This window comes from Neomonachus schauinslandi, chromosome 2, assembly GCF_002201575.2.
Source record: "Neomonachus schauinslandi chromosome 2, ASM220157v2, whole genome shotgun sequence".
In the NCBI taxonomy this organism is placed as follows: domain Eukaryota; kingdom Metazoa; phylum Chordata; class Mammalia; order Carnivora; family Phocidae; genus Neomonachus; species Neomonachus schauinslandi.
In genome coordinates this window covers 36,397,782-36,419,777 of record NC_058404.1, presented here as the reverse complement: position 1 = coordinate 36,419,777, position 21,996 = coordinate 36,397,782, and the positions used below count along the sequence as shown (strand labels likewise).

The window sequence follows — 21,996 nt, the reverse complement described above, 5'->3', positions numbered from 1 at the left end:
GCTAACTGCTAGAATAAATGAGGCAGAAGAGAGAATCAGTAATATAGAAGATGAAATGATGGAAAATAAAGAAGCTGAGAAAAAGAGAGATAAACAACTACTGGATCACGAGGGCAGAATTCGAGAGATAAGCGATATCATAAGACGAAACAACATTAGAATAATTGGGATCCCAGAAGAAGAAAAAAGAGAGAGAGGGGCAGAAGGTATAATGGAGCAAATTATAGCAAATTATAAGAACATATTATGAGCAACTCTATGCCAGCAAATTAAATAACCTGGAAGAAATGGATGCATTCTTAGAGATGTACCAACTACCAAAACTGAACCAGGATGAAATAGAAAACCTGAACAGACCTATAACCACTAAGGAAATGGAAGCAGTCATCAAAAATCTCCCAAAAAACAAAAGCCCAGGGCCAGATGACTTTCCAGGGGAATTCTACCAAACATTTCAAGAAGAATTAATACCTATTCTTCTGAAACTGTTCCAAAAAATAGAAATGGAAGGAAAACTTCCAGACTCGTTTTATGAGGCCACCATTACCTTGATCCCAAAACCAGACAAAGACCCCATCAAAAAGGAGAATTACAGACCAATATCCCTGATGAACATGGATGCAAAAATTCTCACCAAAATACTAGCCAATAGGATCCAACAGTAAATTAAAAGGATTATTCACCATGACCAAGTGGGATTTATCCCTGGGCTGCAAGGTTGGTTCAACATCCGCAAATCAATCAGTGTGATACAATACATTAACAAAAGAAAGAACAAGAATCATATGATCCTCTCAATAGATGCAGAAAAAGCATTTGACAAAGTACAGCATCCTTTCTTGATCAAAACTCTTCAGAGTATAGGGATAGAGGGTACATACCTCAATATCATAAAAGCATTCTATGAAAAACCTACAGCGAATATCATTCTCAATGGGGAAAAACTGAGAGCTTTCCCCCTAAGGTCAGGAACGCGGCAGGGATGTCCACTATCACCACTGCTATTCAACATAGTATTGGAAGTCCTAGCCACAGCAATCAGACAACAAAAAGAAATCAAAGGCATCCAAATTGGCAAGGAAGAAGTCAAACTCTCACTCTTTGCAGATGATATGATACTTTATGTGGAAAACCCAAAAGACTCCACCCCAAAACTGCTAGAACTCATACAGGAATTCAGTAAAGTGGCAGGATATAAAATCAATGCACAGAAGTCAGTGGCATTCCTGTACACCAACAACAAGACAGAAGAAAGAGAAATTAAGGAGTCGATCCCATTTACAATTGCACCGAAAACCATAAGATACCTAGGAATAAATCTAACCAAAGAGACAAAGGATCTGTACTCAGAAAACTATAAAATACTCATGAAAGAAATTGAGGAAGACACAAAGAAATGGAAAAACGTTCCATGTTCATGGATTGGAAGAACAAATATTGTGAAGATGTCCATGCTACCTAGAGCAATCTACACATTCAATGCAATCCCCATCAAAATACCATCCACTTTTTTCAAAGAAATGGAACAAATAATCCTAAAATTTCTATGGAACCAGAAAAGACCCCGAATAGCCAGAGGAATGTTGAAAAAGAAAAGCAAAGCTGGCAGCATCACAATTCCGGACTTCCAGCTCTATTACAAAGCTGTCATCATTAAGACAGCATGGTACTGGCACAAAAACAGGCACATAGATCAATGGACCATAATAGAGAGCCCAGAAATGGACCCTCAACTCTATGGTCAACTCATCTTTGACAAAGCAGGAAAGAATGTCCAATGGAAAAAAGACAGTCTCTTCAACAAATGGTGTTGGGAAAATTGGATAGCCACATGCAGAAGAATGAAACTGGACCATTTCCTTACACCACACACAAAAATAGACTCAAAATGGTTGAAAGACCTCAATGTGAGACAGGAGTCCATCAAAATCCTAAAGGAGAACACAGGCAGCAACCTCTTCGACCTCAGCCGAAGCAACTTCTTCCTAGAAACATCGCCAAAGGCAAGGGAGGCAAGGGCAAAAATGAACTATTGGGACTTCATCAAGATAAAAAGCTTTTGCAAAGCAAAGGAAACAGTCAACAAAACCAAAAGACAACCGACAGAATGGGAGAAGATATTTGCAAATGACATATCAGATAAAGGGCTAGTATCCAAAATCTATAAAGAACTCATCAAACTCAATACCCAAAGAACAAATAATCCAATCAAGAAATGGGCAGAAGACATGAACAGACATTTTTCCAAAGAAGACATCCAAATTGCCAACAGACACATGAAAAAGTGCTCAATATCGCTCGGCATCAGGGAAATCCAAATCAAAACCTCAATGAGATACCATCTCACACCAGTCAGAATGGCTGAAATTAACAAGTCAGGAAACGACAGATGTTGGCGGGGATGCGGAGAAAGGGGAACCCTCCTACACTGTTGGTGGGAATGCAAGCTGGTGCAGCCACTCTGGAAAACAGTATGGAGGTTCCTCAAAAAGTTGAAAATAGAGCTACCATATGATCCAGCAATTGCACTACTGGGTATTTACCCCAAAGATACAAAAGTAGGGATCCGAAGGGGTACGTGCACCCCGATGTTTATAGCAGCAATGTCCACAATAGCCAAACTGTGGAAAGAGCCAAGATGTCCATCGACAGATGAATGGATAAAGAAGAGGTGGTATATATATACAATGGAATATTATGCAGCCATCAAAAGGAATGAGATCTTGCCCTTTGCAACGACGTGGATGGAACTGGAGGGTATTATGTTGAGTGAAATAAGTCAAACAGAGAAAGACATGTATCATATGATCTCACTGATATGAGGAATTCTTAATCTCAGGAAACAAACTGAGGGTTGCTGGAGTGGGGGGTGTGGTGGGAGGGATGGGGTGACTGGGTGATAGACACTGGGGAGGGTATGTGCTCTGGTAAGTGCTGTGAATTGTGCAAGACTGTTGAATCTCAGATCTGTACCTCTGAAACAAATAATGCAATATATGTTAAGAAAAAAAAAAGAAGAAGAAGAAGAAGGTAGTGGGAGGGGAAGAATGAAGCAGGGGAAATCGGAGGGGTAGACGAACCATGAGAGACGATGGACTCTGAAAAACAAACAGGGTTCTAGAGGGGAGGGGGGTGGGAGGATGGGTTAGCCTGGTGGTGGGTATTGAGGAGGGCACATTCTGCATGGAGCACTGGGTGTTATGCACAAACAATGAATCATGGAACACTTCATCTAAAACTAATGATGTAATGTATGGGGATTAACATAAGAATAAAAAAAATACCAGCAAAAAAAAAAATGTAAAACTATTAAAGAAAAAAAAAATATCAAATAGAGGGAGGAGTTTAGATGGCAGAGTAGTTGGAGGACTTTATGCTTCCCTCCTCCCTTGAACTCAGCTAGATAATTACCAAATAATTCTAAACACCCAGGAAATTGATCTGAGGACTGAGAGAAAGAACTGCACAACTAGAGGGAGAAAAGAGGCCCCATCATGGAAGTTAGCAGGTGCAGAGATGTGATCTGGGGGAGAAAAGAATCATGGGTGCTGTGGAGCAGAGGGAGTCCTGATCATGGAGATGAGAGAGAGAGAGAGAGAGAGATAAAGCAGCATGCAGGGGATTGCACAAGAAAAACACTTCCCTGAAACCATTGACTGGGAAAACAAGAGGGCCTGATTATCAAAAATTTTTACAAGTCAATGGAGCCAAAAGTCTATAAAGTTTTAGAAGTCTGAATCATCACCAGGGTCGAGCCTGGTGGGGTAACAGTGCTCCTGTGGAGAAGGAGGGCAGAGGCCTGGGAGCAGACAGCTGCTCTGAGGATCTCCTAGGTCACACTGGGAGACACAGTTGGAGTGCATTTGGGAGAGGCAGCAGAGCCTCTCAGGGGACAAGAAAGATGGCAGGTGCCATTGATCTGCCCCGTCCATTAGCGTAGGGGCAGAGATGCCTGCTGAGGGCAGCTAACCTCGATGCCCATTTTTTGCTACACTTTACTATAAAATCTGAGCCCCTGCACTGTCATGTGACTGCTTTTCTAGGACAAACCAATATCAGCCACGGTGCAGTGAAACCCTCCCCCAGAGGATCAGTGTGGGTCTGCACCACACCATGTCCTTAAATATGGAGTTTTGAAACCCAGCTGTGTGCCTGATATAAAACACAGGAGCACTGGGCAGATAGCTGGGACACAGACAGGGTGAAGGCAAGGATCTGATGTAAGCCTGGGGCAAAGAGGGGAGATAGTTCACTCTTCTGTGAGGGCTTCCTGAACAACAGCAGGCACAAACTCCCCTCTCCAGAAAAGAGAGTGGGCAGATGCCATTTTTTACCCTTCCCATCAGCACAGATAGACTTCAGCTAGTAGCACAGCACACACAGTGGAAGCTTGAGCTGTGTGCACCAAGCCATGCCCCACTGTGCTCTTCAGGTGCCTTTTTTACTAGGGAAAGTGTGATTGAGAGCCAGAGTAGTAGTGGGCCCCTCCTCCAGAACACCAACACAACCACCCACACATACATACACCAGGTCTACTGATCACAGAGTGCTACGAAGCTTCAGCTCTAGTAGAAATACATACAATTACACACAGTCTTTCCTAACACACAAAAGACAGAGTCATAGACAAAAACACCAAAACGGAGAATTCATACCAAAAGAAAGAACAAGAAAAGGCCATGGCCAGGGATCTAATGAAAATAGATATAAGTAATATGCCTGAACCAGAATTTAAAACAACAAACATTAGATACTAGCTGGACTTGAGAAAAAGCATAGAAAAAAAACAGAGAGACCTTTACCATAAAGATAAAAGACCTAAAAACTGGTCAGGCCGAAATAAAAAATGCTATTACCAAGATGCAAAACCAACTGGATGTAATGACCACAAGGATGGAAGAAATAGAGGAATGAATAAGTGATACAGAAGATAAAATTATGAAAAATAATGAAGGCAAAAAGAAGAGGGAAAGAAAAATATTGAATCACAAATGTAGACTTAGGGAACTCAGTGACTCTATAAGGCTTAATAACATTCATATCATAGGAGTCCCAGAAGAAGAGAGGGAGGAAAAAGGGCAGAAGGTTTATTTGAGAAGATTATATCTGAAAACTTCCTTAATCTGGGGAAAGAAACAGACATCCAAATCCAGGAGACACAGAGAACTCACATCAAAATCAACAAAAGACAGCCAACACCAAGACAAATTTGGCAAAATTTGTAAAATACAGAGATAAGGAAAGAATCCTGAAAGCAACCAGGGAAAAGAAATCTCTGACCTACCAGGGAAGGCAAATCTGGTTAGCAGCAGATTTCTCCACAGAAACTGGCAAACCAAAGAAAGTAGCATGATATACTCAATGTGCTGAATGAGAAAAACATGAAGCCAAGAATATTCTATCCAGCAAGGTCATTCAGAATAGAGGGGGAGATAAAGAGTTTTCCAGACAGACAAAAACTAAAGGAGTTTGTGACCACTAAACCAGCCCTGCAAGAAATGTTAAAGGGTGGGAAAGAAAGACCAACAGCAACAAAGACTAGAAAGGAACAGAGAAAATCTTCAGAAACAACAACTTTACAGGTAATACCATTACACTAAATTCATATCTATCAATAATCACTCTGAATGTAAATGAACTATATGCTCCACTCAAAAGACACAGGGTAGCAGAATGGATAACAAAACAAGACCCATCTATACGCTGCCTACAAGAGACTCATTTTAGACCTAAAGACAACTGTAGATTGAAAGTGAGAGGATGGAGCACCATCTATCATGCTAATAGCATCAAAAGAAAGCCGGAGTTACCATACTTAAATCAGACAAACTAAATCTTAAACCAAAGACTTAAACAAGAGATGAAGAAGGACACTATATGGAAAACAAGAAGATCTAAGAATCATAAATATTTATGCCCCCAATTTGGAAGCACCAAAATACATAAAATAGTAACAAACATAGAGGAACTCATTGATAATATACAATAATATAGGCGATTTTAACAACCCACATACAGCAATGGGCAGATCATCTAAACAGATAATCAAAAAAGAAAAAATGGCTTTAAATAACACAGTGGACCAGATGGACTTAACAGATATATTCAGAGCATTTCATCCTAAAGCAACAGAATACACATTCTTTTCAAGTGTACATAGGACATTCTCTAGAATAGATCACATACTGTGTCATAAATCAGCCCTCAATAAGTACAAAAAGACTGAGATCAACCGTGCATATTTTCAGATCACTCACTATGAAACTTGAAGTCAACCACAAGAAAAAATTAGGAAAGACCACAAATACGTGGAGATTAAAGAACATCCTACTGAAGAATGAATGGGTGAACCAGGAAATTAAAGTAGAATTAAAAAAACACATGGAAGCAAATGAAAATGAAAACACCATAGTCCAGAACCTTTGGGATGCAACCAAGGCGGTCCTAAGAGGGGAGTATATAGCAATACAGGCCTACCTCAAGAAGCAAGAAAAGTCTCATAGACACAACCTAACCACATCCAAATGAGCTAGAAAAGAACAACAAATGAAGCCTAAAGTCAGAAGTGAAAGGGAAACAATAAGGATTGGAACAAAAATAAATGACATAGAAAAAAAAGGTAGAACAGATTGACAAAAATTAAGAGTTGTTTCTTTGAAGGAATTAATTGATAAACCCCTCACCAGACATATCAAAAAGAAAAGAGAAAGGACCCAAATAAATAAAATCACAAATGAGAGAAGAGAGATCACAATGACCACCACAGAAATGTAAACAATTATAAAGGAATATTATGAAAAATTATATGCCAACAAAAGGGGAATCTGGAAGAAATAATGGGTAAATTCCTAGAAACACAAACTGCTAAAACTAAAACAGGAAAAAAAAAAACACAGAAAATTGAACAGACCCTTAGCAAAAAAATTGAAGCAGTAATCAAAAATCTTCCAACAAACAGAAGTCCAGGGCCAAATGGCTTCCAGGGAAATTCTACCAGACATTTAAAGAAGAATTAATACCTATACTTCTCAAACTGTTCCAAAAAATAGAAATGGAAGGAAATTTTTCAAACTCATTCTACAAGGCCAGCGTTACCTTGATTCCAAAACCAAAGACTCCACTAAAGGGGAAAATTACAGGCCAATATCTCTGACGAACATGGATGCAAAAATTCTCAAGCAGATACTAGCAAATTGAATTCAACAATATATTAAATGAATTATTCACTACAATAAAGTGAGATTTATTTCTGAGCTGCAAGGTGGTTCATTATTTGCAAATCAATGAACATGATATGCCACACTAATAAAAGAAAGGATAAGAACCATATGATCCTCTCAATAGATTCAGAAAAAGCATTTGACAAAGTACAGCATCCATTCTTGATAAAAATCCTCCACCAAGTGGGGATAGATGGAACATATCTCAACATCATAAAGGCCAAAAACAAAAGACACACAGCTAATACTATCCCCAATGGGGAATAACTTAGAGCTTTTCCTCTATGGTCAGGAATAAGAACTATGTCCACTTTCACCATTCTTATTTAATATAATACTAGAAGTCTTAGACTCAGTAATCAGAGAACAAAAAGATATAAAAGGCATCCAAATAGCCCAGGAAGAAGTCAAACTTGCACTATTTGCAGACAACATGAATCTCTATGTAGAAAACCCAAAAGACTCCACCCAAAAATTGCTGGAACTGATACAGGAATTCAGCAAAATTGCAGGATATAAAATCAACATACAGAATTCTGTTGCATTCCTATATACCAATAATGAAGACTCAGATAGAGATCAAGGAACTGACCCATTTACAATCACACTGAAAACAATAAGATACCTAGGAATAAACCTAACTAAAGAGGTGAAAGACCTATACTCTGAAAACTATAGAACACTGATGAAAGAAATTGAAGAGGACACAAATGGAAAAGCATTCCATGCTCATGGATTGGAATAACAAATATTGTTAAAATGTCTATACTACCCAAAACAATCTACACATTTAATGCAATCCCTATCAAAATACCAACAGGATTTTTCACAGAGCTCGAACAAACAATCCTAGAACCTGTATGGAACCACAAAAGACCCTAAATAGCCAAAGCAAACTTGAAAAAGAAAAGCAAACCTGGAGACATCACAATTCCAGACTTCAAGCTATATTACAAAGCTGTAGTGAAGATAGTATGGTACTGGCACAAAAACAGACACAGAGATCAAGGAACAGAATAGAGAACCCAGAAAAGGACCCACAACTCTATGGTCAACTAATCTTCGACAAAGCAGGAAAGAATATCTAACGGAAAAAAAAAAAAAAACAGTCTCTTCAACAAATGGTGTCGGAAGTACTGGACAGCAACATGCAGAGGAATGATAATGGACCACTTTCTGACACCATACCCAAAAATAAATTCAAAATAGAGAAAGACCTAAAATGAGACTAAGGATACAATTGAATTACATCTTTGAACTGCTGAAAGTAAAGATTATCAATGAAGAATTCTACTTCACTATTTGAGACATTTTATAAAAATATTTTAAAGACAAAAGCTGAAAATAATTGGTCACCAGAAGATGTGTGTGTGTGTGTGTGTACATATATATTTTTTTTTTAAAGGAAGTTTTTCAGTGAGAAAGAAAATGACCCACATGGAAATAGGAATTTGCTGGAAGAGTTGAAAAGTCCTTGAAAACAGTAAATGGATGGGTAAATGGAAATATTTATATTTAAAAATCTTTAACTTTCCATTGGCTGTTTAAGGCAAACATAATAATGTATTGTCAGGTTTATATAAACATATATGCATAATTACAAAAGCACAAAAGATGGAAAGACATTAATGGAATTATATTCTTATGAGATTTTTACATTATAGTATTTAGAACAAATGAATATGCTATGAAGAACATGAACAAATGTTCATGAATGTTCACCAAATAAATTTAAAAATGTTTCATACCATCTATTATCCATATGCTGTGGTTACAGATTTTGTTACTTTTGCCTTTCAATAGTATGGTCATTTGAAAGATGCAACTAGCACATTACAATAGTTAACATCCTTGGAATATACAGAGTATATAGTAAAACTGTCACCTATTCTGTAATTTAACCATACTTATCTATAAAACTCTGCTGTATAAACAGAAATGTTTTGGGAACCATGGTTAAAAATAAAGGGAGGTCTATTAGCATGTTCGCTTCTTGATTGGAACTAAAAGCATATACAAAATTTTGATTGACAGTATGATCTAGATCTGTACTGTTTAATATAGTTGCCACTAGCCACAAATGGCTACTTAAATTTAAATTAAATAAAGTAAAATAAAATGGAAATTTTAGTTCTTTAGTTGCACTATTGACATGTCAGGTGATCAACAGCCACAGTCAGTGAAGACCATTTCTATAAGTACAGAAAGCTCTACTGAAGCACACTGATCTAGATACTAACTCTCTGGATACCAAAACCCATCATCATAACTTCCTCCTGGTGATGATGGTGTTGGTTCACAGTCTGGAGGAGAATATCCAACATCACAGTGACAATTAAGCAAATTATTGCAAACCTAAAACCAAAACCAAACAAAAAATTAGAACATTTTAGGTACAATGTAAAAATTAAATGCATTATTTGTGACTGCTAGTCAATGTAAGTTATTAAAATATGATCACTTCATATATACAGTTTTTACTTTAATGTGGAAAATAATTTTTACAATAAAATGTAATATAATAAATGTCTTTGCAATATCTGTTCAATGTCATAGATACTTTTTATTTGTCTCTTATTTTAAATAATAATAGCATTCTGATACAATGAAAATGCCTTATTCTAAAAAGGCATAGAAATTATGAAGCTAGAAATTATAAAATAATGAGAGTTGACATATTATGAATTGTGCTAGATTTAAAAAAGTGCCTGGGATAAGAGCCAACTTTTACAAAAAATGGGAGGAAAAACGTAAAGGAAAAAGCTTTCTTAACCAGACACAGATACCAAAATGTATTTTGCTAGAAATAGGAAGGCTAGAAAATATCTATAAATGTGATCTGGTGGATGAGTCAAAAGGGTCAGAAGCAGAATAGAGAATCTAGACATAGACTGATACAGAAATTAAATTTAAACTACATAAGAAAGGAAAAAAAAAAACAGAAAAGAAACCGCTAATGTAGGACATGAAAGTGATTTGGAAGAAAATTTTGATACAAATCATGCAGGCAAGTCACTTTTTTCCTGGATTATTATATAAAATATGAAGCATCAATATGGCAGGAGACACTAGCCACAAAGTTAAAGCCAAATGCAAACTTGGAAAAATTTACAAAATTTCTACACCCTGGTAGATAATTTCACAATGGATGGACAAATAGAAATGTAAATGGCAAATATAAGGATACATACATGCTTAAGAACTGTATCTTTATTTCTTAACTAAATGCAAATTAACAATAGATTCAGCATGTGAGAAGAAATTTTAAAAACTAAGAAGCTAGTCTGGCTAGAATTTGAGAAACTGCACATTTTCATTCATGATAGGTGAGAGCAAAAACTGGTAAAATATTTCTAAAAAACATAGTATTTGTGAAAATTTAAATGGTGCATAAATTTGACCCATCACATTTCATTGCTAACAGTTTAAGAAATCAGGTAATTGTGCAAAGGTGAATGTACAACAACATCCATTACACCATTATTTACATTAGTTAAGTAAAAATTTGACATTATCTAAAAGTCCATTGGTAAATGAGTTTTCAAATATAGTATGGAAGAGACACACATGGAAATAAACTGAAGCTATTAAAGGACAAAAGAGATCTGAATGGACAAGAAATTCTGCTCTCACAAAAAGATTATAAGTAATATGTGTAATATAAATATATTGTGTTTAAACATATCAGTATATACACATTCAATTATAAGCAAAATTTATATAAGCATATATAAACATACATTTGTAATCTTCAGTAAACCCATCACCAAAATTTCATACTGGAGTATGTTGCATACTGCACTTTTGTACAAAGTTCAAAGTTTATTAGCTCATGAGGCCTATAATGATCTGAACACATAAATCATATGTATATGTAATGGAATCCACTTTTCTTATTTAACTGTAAGTTTCTAAAAGAAATTTCCACAACAAATAATTCTGAACCTTATTACTATCCTGGAAAAAGTTACTGACATGGATTTTAAACACTATATGTAAAATTAGAGGAAATATTACATACCCCATGTCCACTGCAATTTTTTTCTGACTGACAATTTGGTCTATTTGGGTAGTCACTGGTTTCTTGGCAGTTTCCACGGAAACAATACTAAAATGTTAAAACAGCCAACAACAAAAATTTTAAATGTAAAGTCAAGAGTTGAGCAATTGTACTTGGTACAAAAATTAGATGCACAAGATAGATACAAATACACACTCCCCTATACACACACACACGCATACACACCAGATGAATCTGGATTTCATGACATCTACTCCTTCTATTAAAAGAAGTTGGGAGTCCAAATGGCATGTTATTACACTACCACATATAAAATTCTGAGAATGAGATACTATTTTTTCCCCATGAGGGAGCACAGCTGTGAGTTTATTGGTACTAATTGGCATAAGAACAAATATAGTCAACTTGTACTGACCATTTGTAATGAGCTAGGATCTGTCTTTGCATTTTCTATGCATTTTTATAATATATACTCAGATTGAACCTGTGAAGATGTTTTTATCCTCATTTTATATTTGCTAAAAATAAATGTACTCTTTTAAGGTCATGCATAAGTTATCGACAGACCCAATATTCAGTGCAAGAACTACTTTGGTCACAGAGCCACATATTTATTGATCAATGCTAAATATCAGTGTTTCTGTCATTTTTATATTTATTTCCAACATTAATGATAATATATCTTCTCTTTCACATTAGCAGGGTGACCCTAGTGTAAATTATTTAATCGCTCCATGCCTCAGCTTATCCATCTTTGAATTTGGAATAGCAATTGATACCCAAATTTTTTTAAACTATAAGTTATAAAAAAATGTAGCCTATAAGGATGAAGCAATTTGTTAGACATAAAGGGATAAAAGTGATGTTTGGCACATAGTAAATGCTCATTAATACAAGGTACTGTTTTAGTTGTTTATTTACTTCATTTTCATGTAGACTTTAAGTGCTTATTCCTCTATCCAAATTTTAATTTAATCTCAATATCTTTGGGGTATTTTCTAAGATTATCTGCTGGCTTTTCTCAGGTTATCTGATAGAATATCCACTATATGATGAATAGTCTTAAGAATCATTATTTTCTATCACCATTAACCAATTATCATCATAAAGGAAAGAATATCATCTTGTTCATTAACTACAAGTGCTCTGATGAAGCCAGCAAGAATAACAAAGTGTTGGACAAATCAGCATTACCTGTCCACAAAACCATCTTCATTCTAGTTCTCCTTAAACATTGTCATGAGGCAATAATAAACTAGTCATATTTCACTGGGTTGTCTTTAGGGGAAAAATAATCCAGGAAAAGTTAAGACCCATGTTTCTGATACTGTTTCTTTCAAGTAAACAGATCAATTTGTAGCTGACTCTTTTGTAATGACAGCAAAAGCAAGAGACACCATAAAAGTACTTAGCCCTGGGAAATGGTTGGGATGATGTTTTGAATATAAACTAATCTACAAGACTTCCTTCTTTGAACAAGAGACACAAATAGCGTCCCAGAAGCAATCACATCACGTTTCAAAGAAAAAAACTATATATATATAAGTAAACACATATTTCCTAAAGAGAAATGTTTGGATTATGTAAGCATATTTTCCTATAGGCCCAGGTATGAGTAAGAAAAAAGCAGTTAATTTTATTTATTCAATGATTAGCTTATCTAATTTTGGACAATTAAATGCCCCAAACATACCCCTCTTCAAGTTTAAAATGAATGTGCTGAGATGTGTTTATCTTCCCTACCCTATCTAAGTGAGCTAGAAATCACTTCAATAAACTATTCTCCTGTTCTGTCTTGTAAATTAAAAAAAAAAAAAGCTTTCTATCACATCTAATATTAAGCAAACTTGCATTGTTGGAATAATGCTTATCTCCATGCAGTATACTTTTCGCCAGTATATTACAGTATTAAATACATGTGTTTTATTTAAAATTTTATTATGATTAATAACAGAGACATACCTTTAATCATGTTATAAATAAGATATAAAGTCTCCCCTCTCTCCCTCTTTCTCTTCTTATCAAGATAATTTTTACAAAGGACCCACAGCTAATGAGAATAAAGTAAAGACATCTTTCCTTTCCAACCACTCTGAAATCAACTGAACAATGTAGAGTAACAATGAAAATAAAGTATATCTGATGAATTTTTTAAATAACTACAGAATAATTCCAATTCAAATTCACAGACATGGCACTCACAATTGCTCCCCTTTTCCTAATTATTGTGAGTAAAGGAGAATTGGAACAAAGCAATTAGAGAGATTTAAGAACTTCCTGGGATTTCAAAATAAAATGAAGGCCACTGATGGATAAAATGAAGTGAGGAAGCAACCACATCAAATACAATGGTAAAGGACAGAGACTGGTGCATCAGCCTCACAATGCTCTGGAGGATCTGCAGCCTCAGAGTAATAAGGAAAAGCAGAGGAAGAAGAACCAAAAGGGCAGGTTGGGCAGTGGGGGAGCTAAACTGTGGAATTATCCATGGAAGTGTCCACAAAACCACAGAAGTAGTTAGCTCTCATATTCACTACTCACCTCTCCTTTCTCTCACTTACAAAATGCAGTCAACACAACACTTTTATCCCAAGGGAGAAAATTTCTGAAGGTATTTTGTTTCCTAAAGCAATTGAATTAATGATGACTATAGAATTTGGGCTTTTCAAGTGGTCTCTCCTCTAGGAGAGTCGCTATCCAATTAAACTACTGGAAGTACCTTGACCTAATTAGCTAATTCCCAAATGAGGACTGTCATTTGACAAATCCTTGTCACATGGAAAAGGCTGTCAGTTTTTTTTAATTAAAAATAATGTAGGAGTAAAATGTCATGCCAACTTAAAGCTCCTACTGAACCAAGTAGGAAAAGTCAATCTCCCTCCCTCCCTCGCTCCCTCGCTTCCTCACTTCCTTCCTTCCTTCCTTCCTTCTTTCCTTCCTTCCTTCCTTCCTTCCTTCCTCCCTCCCTTCCTTCCTTCCTTCCTCCCCTTCTCTTCTCTTCCATTTCCTTTCCTTTCCTTCCTTTCTCATGCCTTTCTTTGTTCTCCCTCCATGGTGACATTGGCCAGTTGGGCATAGGCTAATGATCAGACTTTCCCAGGCAGAGAATCACTGATGGAGAGATGGGTGATCTGTAATACAGGGTAGTGAGACAAACCAGCATGGCAATCTTCTGTGGCATTTGTATGTCTAGTCCTCATATGGTTTTATTTCAATTGTTGTCAGTATAATTGTATTTTCCCTATAGGTAAGATGTTATTCCACTCTCACTACTTTTTTTAAGATTCTTTGTCTTAATTTTCATTAATTTAATTATGCTGTATCCTACTGTGAATTTTACTGGTTTCATCCTATATGATATTCTTTCAGCTTCTTGCATTTTTAGGCTTATGCTTTTTGGCAAATCTGAAAACTTCCCAGGTATTATTTCCTCAAATACTTTTCCATCCTTAAATTCTTTCTCCTATTTTTCTAGAATGAGAATGTCATGGATATTATATCTTTTCTTATAATCTCACAGGTCCCTAAGGTTCTATTCATTGTTTTTCAGTCAACTTTCTGTTATTCAGATTGGGTGCTTTCTATGGTTCTCTCTTCAGCTTTACTGATTCTTTACCCGTCCCCTCCATTCTGCTCCTGAGCCTATCACTGAGTTTTATATATTATTATATTTTTTTATTTCTAAAATTTCCACTTGGTTCTTTTTTATGTCTTCTCTCTGTATGCTGGAACTTTCTATCATTTCTTTCTCTTTTTTATATTAAATGCTCTTAGCCAACATATAGTACATCATTAGTTTCAGATGTACTTTCTATTGTTTCATTAGTAGTTTCAAGCATGCTTGTAATTGCTCTTAAAATATGCTAATGATGGCTGCTTACATTCTTTGAAGCATACTGGTATTATCTTGGTGTTATCTTGGTGTCAGTGTTTTGTTTTGTTTTGTTCTCTTTCAAATTGAGATTTTCCTGGTTCTTGGTATGAAGAGTGATTTTTGATTGAAACCTAGATATTTTGAATTTTATGTTACGAGATTCTGAATCCTGTTTAAACCTGTTTTAACAGTTCCTGTTAGAACTCTAGAGGGAAGACAAGGGATATTGCCTCATTATTGCCAAGTAAGGTTGGAAGTATAGCGTCCACTAATACCTGAGATGAGAAGGGCTCCTCATTACTACAAGGAATAAGGAAGGACAGACACCGCTGGGCCTCTGCTCATACCACCCTGTGAGAGAGAAGGTATGACCACATTTTTTCTGTGTTTGGTTGGAGTAGAACAGTTTTTATTCAAAAGTGTACTGTTTGCTAGATTGCTCCTTTCACTAAAGAAGTCAGGCTTTCCTTGATGACTTCATTTTGTCTGTTCCATTTGGCATTTTTGAATTGCTAGCTTTTCTGACACCAGGCTTGGGATATATGAGGCAAAACTAAAAGGGAACTCATTGCTATGTAGTACCTTGGGTTCTTAAGTCCCTGCCTAGTCTGCCTTTCTCTTTTCAGCTTTTAAAATCTTCTTATGTTTGCTTTACATATAAAATTGTTTTTTTAACTGTACATAGTAGAAAAGTATGTCTGGTGCATCCTTCTGGAACCTCAATCTCTCTCTATCTAATCATTTTTAATCATCACATAATACATTTATCATTATTTTCCTTTATATGTAACTGATTTTGTAGCATTAAAGAAATCTTTGAGTGTACCTGGCATTAGATTTTCTTTGAGCTCTTTATTAAAACATTTTGATCTGTAATTCCTCTGAAATACTATTTTCTATTTTAGTCTAGAGGTCAGTTTATCTATCCTGATACCAATACTGCAATAGTTTAATTACTTTAACTTTACAATAAGTCTTGATATTTAGTAGTATAAATTTCTAGTTTCCATTTTCTTCTTTAAAATTACATTGAGGGGGGAGGAGCAAGATGGCAGAGGAGTAGGAGACCTGGATTTCATCTGGTCCCAGGAATTCAGCTAGATAGGGATCAAACCACTCTGAACACCTATGAACTCAACAGGAGATTGAAGAAAAGAATAGCAACAACTCTCTGAACAGAAAAGCAACCACTTTCTGGAAGGTAGGACGTGCGGAGAAGTGAATCTGAGGCAATATTCAGGAAGATAGAGGGCAGGGCAGAGGGCCTCCATTGGCTGCTTCTGGCAAGTGATAGAGCCACAGAGCACAAAATCAGAACTTTTGGAAGTCTGCTCTGCTGAGGGACGTCACTCCGGTGGCTAAGCGGAGGGTGGAACCCTCTCTGGGACAGTGTGGTCTCAGGACCCGCGGGGTCACAGGAAGACGAGGGGTTCCTGAGTGTGGCAGAGCTCCCAGGAATTGGAGCAGGAAGCCAGCTGCAGAGATGGAGCCGAGGAGTGGGCTCTCAGCTCAGGGTTGCAATAAACTATGATCCATGGCACAGTCGGGCCACTGCTCCTCCAGCAGGGACCCAACAAGTGCCAGATCCAGAGAGACTCCCCTTCCTACCCCAGGAGGAGTGGTGTGGGAATGCACCACAGGTATCTGCTGGGTTTGGAGACTCCACACGGGGTCGGGTACCAGAGATAGAAATGCTCGGTCACAGGCCAGGTGAGTGCAGAGTGCAGCCAGAGACCGGGGAGACAGGAGTGATTGACTGCTTTTCCCTGGGGGCACACTGAAGAGTGGGGCACCCAAGTTCTCCGCTCCTCCAGGGCAGAGATTGGGAGGCCACCATTTTCACTCTCAGCCTCCAAAGCTGTACCAAAAGCTTTCAGGGAACAAAAGCTCCTGAGAGCAAACGGAGCAGATTACTTAGCCCGGATCCAGCAAGGGCTGGGCAAATCCTCCTCCTGCAAAGACATTTGGTAACCACAGCAACAGGCCTCTTCCCCAGAAGATCAGCAAGAACCACCAGCCAAGACCAAGTTTACCGATCAATGAGAATGGCAGAACTCCAGCGCTAGGGGAATACTGCACATAGAATTCATGGCTTTTTCCAGATGATTCTTTAGTTTTTCAAAGTTAGTATTTTTTTTAACTGTCTTTTTTTTTTGAATTTTTCTTTTTCCCTTTGCAACCAACATCTTATCAATCCCTTTTTTAAAAAAATCTTTTATTTTTCATTTTTAGAGTCATAGGAGTTACCCTTATTTTTGGTATATATATATACATATATATATATATATATATTTCTTCTCTCTTTAAAATTTTGGGATACAGATTCTTCTAACAGATCAAAATATGCACTAAATCTCTAGTGTATGGCTTTCTTCTAGTCTCCTGCCTGATCACATTCTCTCCCTTTATTTTTTAAATCCTCTTTTCTTTTTTCAACTAACTTCTTATCATCAATTCCTTTTAAAAATATTTTATAATTTTCATCTTTACAGTCATATTCCATCCCTTCATCGTATCAACCCTTATTTTTGTACATATATAAGTTTTTCTTTCTTTAAAATTTTGGGAGGCACTTTCTTCTAACAGACAAAAATACGCCCAAAATCTAGTGTGGCACTGATCTATGCACCAGCCTGATCATATTTGATCACATTCTGTTTTCTTTGTTTTGTCTTGTTTTTGTTTTTTTGTTTTTATCTTTTTCTTTTCTTTTTTCTTTTTTCTTTCTTTCCTTTTCTTTTCCCCGGTTTCAGGTCTTTTCTGATTTGTTTAGTGCCTATTTTCTGGGGACATTGTTACCCTGTTAGCATTTTGTTCTCTCATTCATCTATTCTCCTCTGGACAAAATGACAAGATGGAAAAAATCACCTCAACAAAAAGAACAAGAGGTAGTACCAACTGCCAGGGACCTACTCAATATGGACATTAGTACGATGTCAGATCTAGAGTTCAGAATGATGATTTTAAAGATACTAGCTGGGCTTGAAAAAAAGCATGGAAATTATTAGAGAAACACTTTTGGGAGATATAAAAGAACTAAAATCTAACCAAGTCGAAATCAAAAAGGCTATTAATGAGGTGCAATCAAAATGGAAGCTCTAACTGCTAGGATAAATGAGGCAGAAGAGAGAATTGTGATATAGAAAACCAAATGATGGAAAATAAAGAAGCTGAGAAAAAGAGAGATAAACAACTACAGGATCATGAGGGCAGAATTCGAGAGATAAGTGATACCATAAGATGAAACAACATTAGAATAATTGGGATCCCAGAAGAAGAAGAAAGAGAGAGAGGGGCAGAAGGTATAATGAAGCAAATTATAGCAGAGAACTTCCCTAATTTGGGGAAGGAAACAGGCATCAAAATCCAGGAGGCACAGAGAACCCGCCTCAGAATCAATAAAAATAAGTCAACACTCCGACATCTAATAGTAAAACTTACGAGTCATAGAGACAAAGAGAAAATCCGAAAAGCAGCTCAGGAGAAGAGATATGTAACCTACAATGGTGGAAACATTAGACTGGCAAGAGACCTATCCACAGAGACCTGGCAGGCCAGAAAGGACTAGGATGATATATTAGGAGCATGAAATGAGAAAAATATGCAGCCAAAAATACTATATCCAGCTAGGCTGTCTTTGAAAATAGAGGGAGAGATAAAAAGCTTCCAGGACAAACAAAAACTAAAGGAATTTACAAAGATGAAACCAGCCCTACAAGAAATATTGAAAGGGGTCCTCTAAGCAAAGAGAGAGCCTGAAAGTAACATAGACCAGAAAGGAACTCGGACAATATACAGTAACAGTCACCTTACAGGCAATACAATGGCACTAAATTCATATCTTTCAATAGTTACCCTGAATGTCAATGGGCTAAATGCCCCAATCAAAAGACACAGAGTATCAGATTGGATAAAAAAAACAAGACCCATCAATAAGCTGTCTACAAGAGACTAATTTTAGACCCAAAGACACCCCCAGATTGAAAGTGAGGGGGTGAAAAACCATTTACCATACTAACAGACACCAATAGAAAGCTGGTGTGGCACATTTTATATCAGATAAATTAGATTTTAAACCAAAGATTGTAATAAGAGATGAGGAAGGACACTATATCCTACTTAAAGGGTCTGTCCAACAAGAAGATCTAACAATTATAAATACATATGCCCCTAATATGGGAGCAGCCAATTATACAAGCCAATTAATAACAAAAGCAAAGAAACACATTGACAACAATACAATAATAGTGGGGGACTTTAACACCCCCTCACTGAAATGGACAGATCATCTAAGCAAAAGATCAACAAGGAAATAAAGACTTTAAATGACACACTGGACCAAATGGACTTCACAGATATATTCAGAACATTCCATCGCAAAGCAACAGAATACACATTCTTCCCTAGTGCCCATGGAACATTCTCCACAATAGATCATATTCTAGGTCACAAATCAGGTCTCAACCAGTACCAAAAGATTGGGATCATACCCCACATATTTTCAGACAACAATGCTTTGAAAGTAGAAATCAATCACAAGAGGAAAGTCAGAAAGAACTCAAATACATGGAGGCTAAAGAGCATCCTACTAAAGAGTGAATGGGTCAACCAGGAAATTAAAGAAGAATTAAAAAAATTCATGGACACAAATGGAAATGAAAACACAACTGTTCAAAGTCTTTGGGATGCAGCTAAGGCAGTCCTAAGAGGAAAGTATATAGCAACACAAGCCTTTCTCAAGAAACAAGAAAGGTCTCCAATACACAACTGAACCCTACACCTAAAGGAGCTGGAGAAAGAACAGCAAATAAAGCCTAAACCGAGCAGGAGAAGAGAAATAATAAAGATCAGAGCAGAAATCAATGAAATAAAAACCAAAAGAACAGTAGAACAGATCAACGAAACTAGGAGCTGATTCTTTGAAAGAATTAACAAGATTGATAAACCCCTGGCCAGACTTATCAAAAAGAAAAGAGAAAGGACCCAAATAAATAAAATCATGAATGAAAGAGGAGAGATTACAACCAACACCAAAGGAATACAACCAATTATAAGAACATATTATGAGCAAATCTATGCCAGCAAATTCGATAACCTGGAAGAAATGGATGCATTCCTAGAGATGTATCAACTACCAAAACTGAACCAAGAAGAAATAGAAAACCTGAACAGAACTATAACCACTAAGGAAATTGAAGCAGTCATCAAAAATCTCCCAACGAACAAAAGCCCAGGGCCCAACGGCTTCCCAGGGGAAATCTACCAAACATTTAAAGAAGAATTAATATCTATTTTTCTGAAACTGTTCCAAAAAATAGAAATGGAAGGAAAACTTCCAAACTCGTTTTATAAGGCCACCTTTACCTTGATCCCAAAACCAAGCAAAGACCTCATCAAAAAGGAGCATTATAGACCAATATCCTTGATGAACATGGATGCAAAAATTCTCACCTAAATACTAGCCAATAGGATCCAACAGTACATTAAAAGGATTATTCACCACAACCCAGTGGGATTTATCCCTGGCCTGCAAGGTTGGTTCAACATCTGCAAATCAATCAATGTGATACAACACATTAATCAAAGAAAGAACAAGAACCATATGATCTTCTCAATAGATGCAGAAAAACATTTGAAAAAGTACAGCATCCTTCCTTTTTTTAAAAAAAAAAGATTTTATTTACTTATTTGACACAGAGAGAGACAGTGAGAGAGGGAACACAAGCAGGGGGAGTGGGAGAGGGAGAAGCAGGCCTCACGCCGAGCAGGGAGCCCGATGCAGGGCTCGATCCCAGGACCCTGGGATCATGACCTGAGCTGAAGGCAGACGCTTAATGACTGAGCCATGCAGGCGCCTCAGTACAGCATTTTTCTTGATCAAAACTCTTCAGAGTATAGGGATAGAGGGTACATACCTCAATATCATAAAACCCATCTATGAAAAACCCACAGCGAATATCATTCTCAATGCGGAAAAACTGAGAGCTTTCCCCCTAAGGTCAGGAACACGACAGGGATGTCCACTATCACCACTGCTATTCAACATAGTATTAGAAGTCCTAGACACAGCAGTCAGACAACAAAAAGGAATAAAAGGCATCCGAATCGGTAAAGAAGAAGTCAAACTCTCACTCTTTGCAGATGATATGATACTTTATATGGAAAACCCCAAAGACTCCACCCCAAAACTGCTAGAACTCATACAGGAATTCAGGAAAATGGCAGGATAGAAAATCAACGCCCAGAAATCAGTGGTATTCCTATACACCAACAAGAGAGAAGAAAGAGAAATTAAGGAGTCGATCCCATTTACAATTGCACCCAAAACCATAAGATACCTAGGAATAAATCTCACCAAAGAGGCAAAGAATCTGTACTCAGAAAACTATAAAATACTCATGAAAGAAATTGAGGAAGATACAAAGAAATGGAAAAACGTTCCATGCTCATGGATTGGAAGAACAAATATTGTGAAGATGTCCATGCTACCTAGAGCAATCTACACATTCAGTGCAATCCCCGTCAAAATACCATCCACTTTTTTCAAAGCAATGGAACAAATAATCCTAAAATTTGTATGGAACCAGAAAAGACCCCGAATAGCCAGAGGAATGTTGATAAAGAAAAGCAAAGCTGGCGGCATCACAATTCCGGACTTCCAGCTCTATTACAAAGCTGTCATCATCAAGACAGTATGGTACTCGCACAAAAACAGACACATAGATCAATGGAACAGAATACAGAGCGCAAAAATGGACCCTCAACTCTATGGTCAACTAATCTTTGACAAAGCAGGAAAGAATGTCCAATGGAAAAAAGACAATCTCTTCAACAAATGGTGTTGTGAAAATTGGCCAGCCACATGCAGAAAAATGAAACTG

General features: G+C 36.9%; 1 protein-coding gene across 1 annotated transcript in view; it reads right to left on the bottom strand.

Moving 5' to 3' along the window:
• The window catches only part of LOC110573136 (A disintegrin and metallopeptidase domain 3-like), a 147,408-nt gene that overhangs the window by 34,487 nt on the left and 90,925 nt on the right, over positions 1-21,996 (bottom strand). Inside the window, exons 17-18 of the mRNA XM_044912188.1 lie at positions 11,242-11,328; positions 9,461-9,575 (exon numbers count right to left, since the gene is read on the bottom strand). Coding sequence (XP_044768123.1) covers positions 9,461-9,575; positions 11,242-11,328 — 202 coding nt within the window. The remainder of the gene's footprint in view (positions 1-9,460; positions 9,576-11,241; positions 11,329-21,996) is intronic.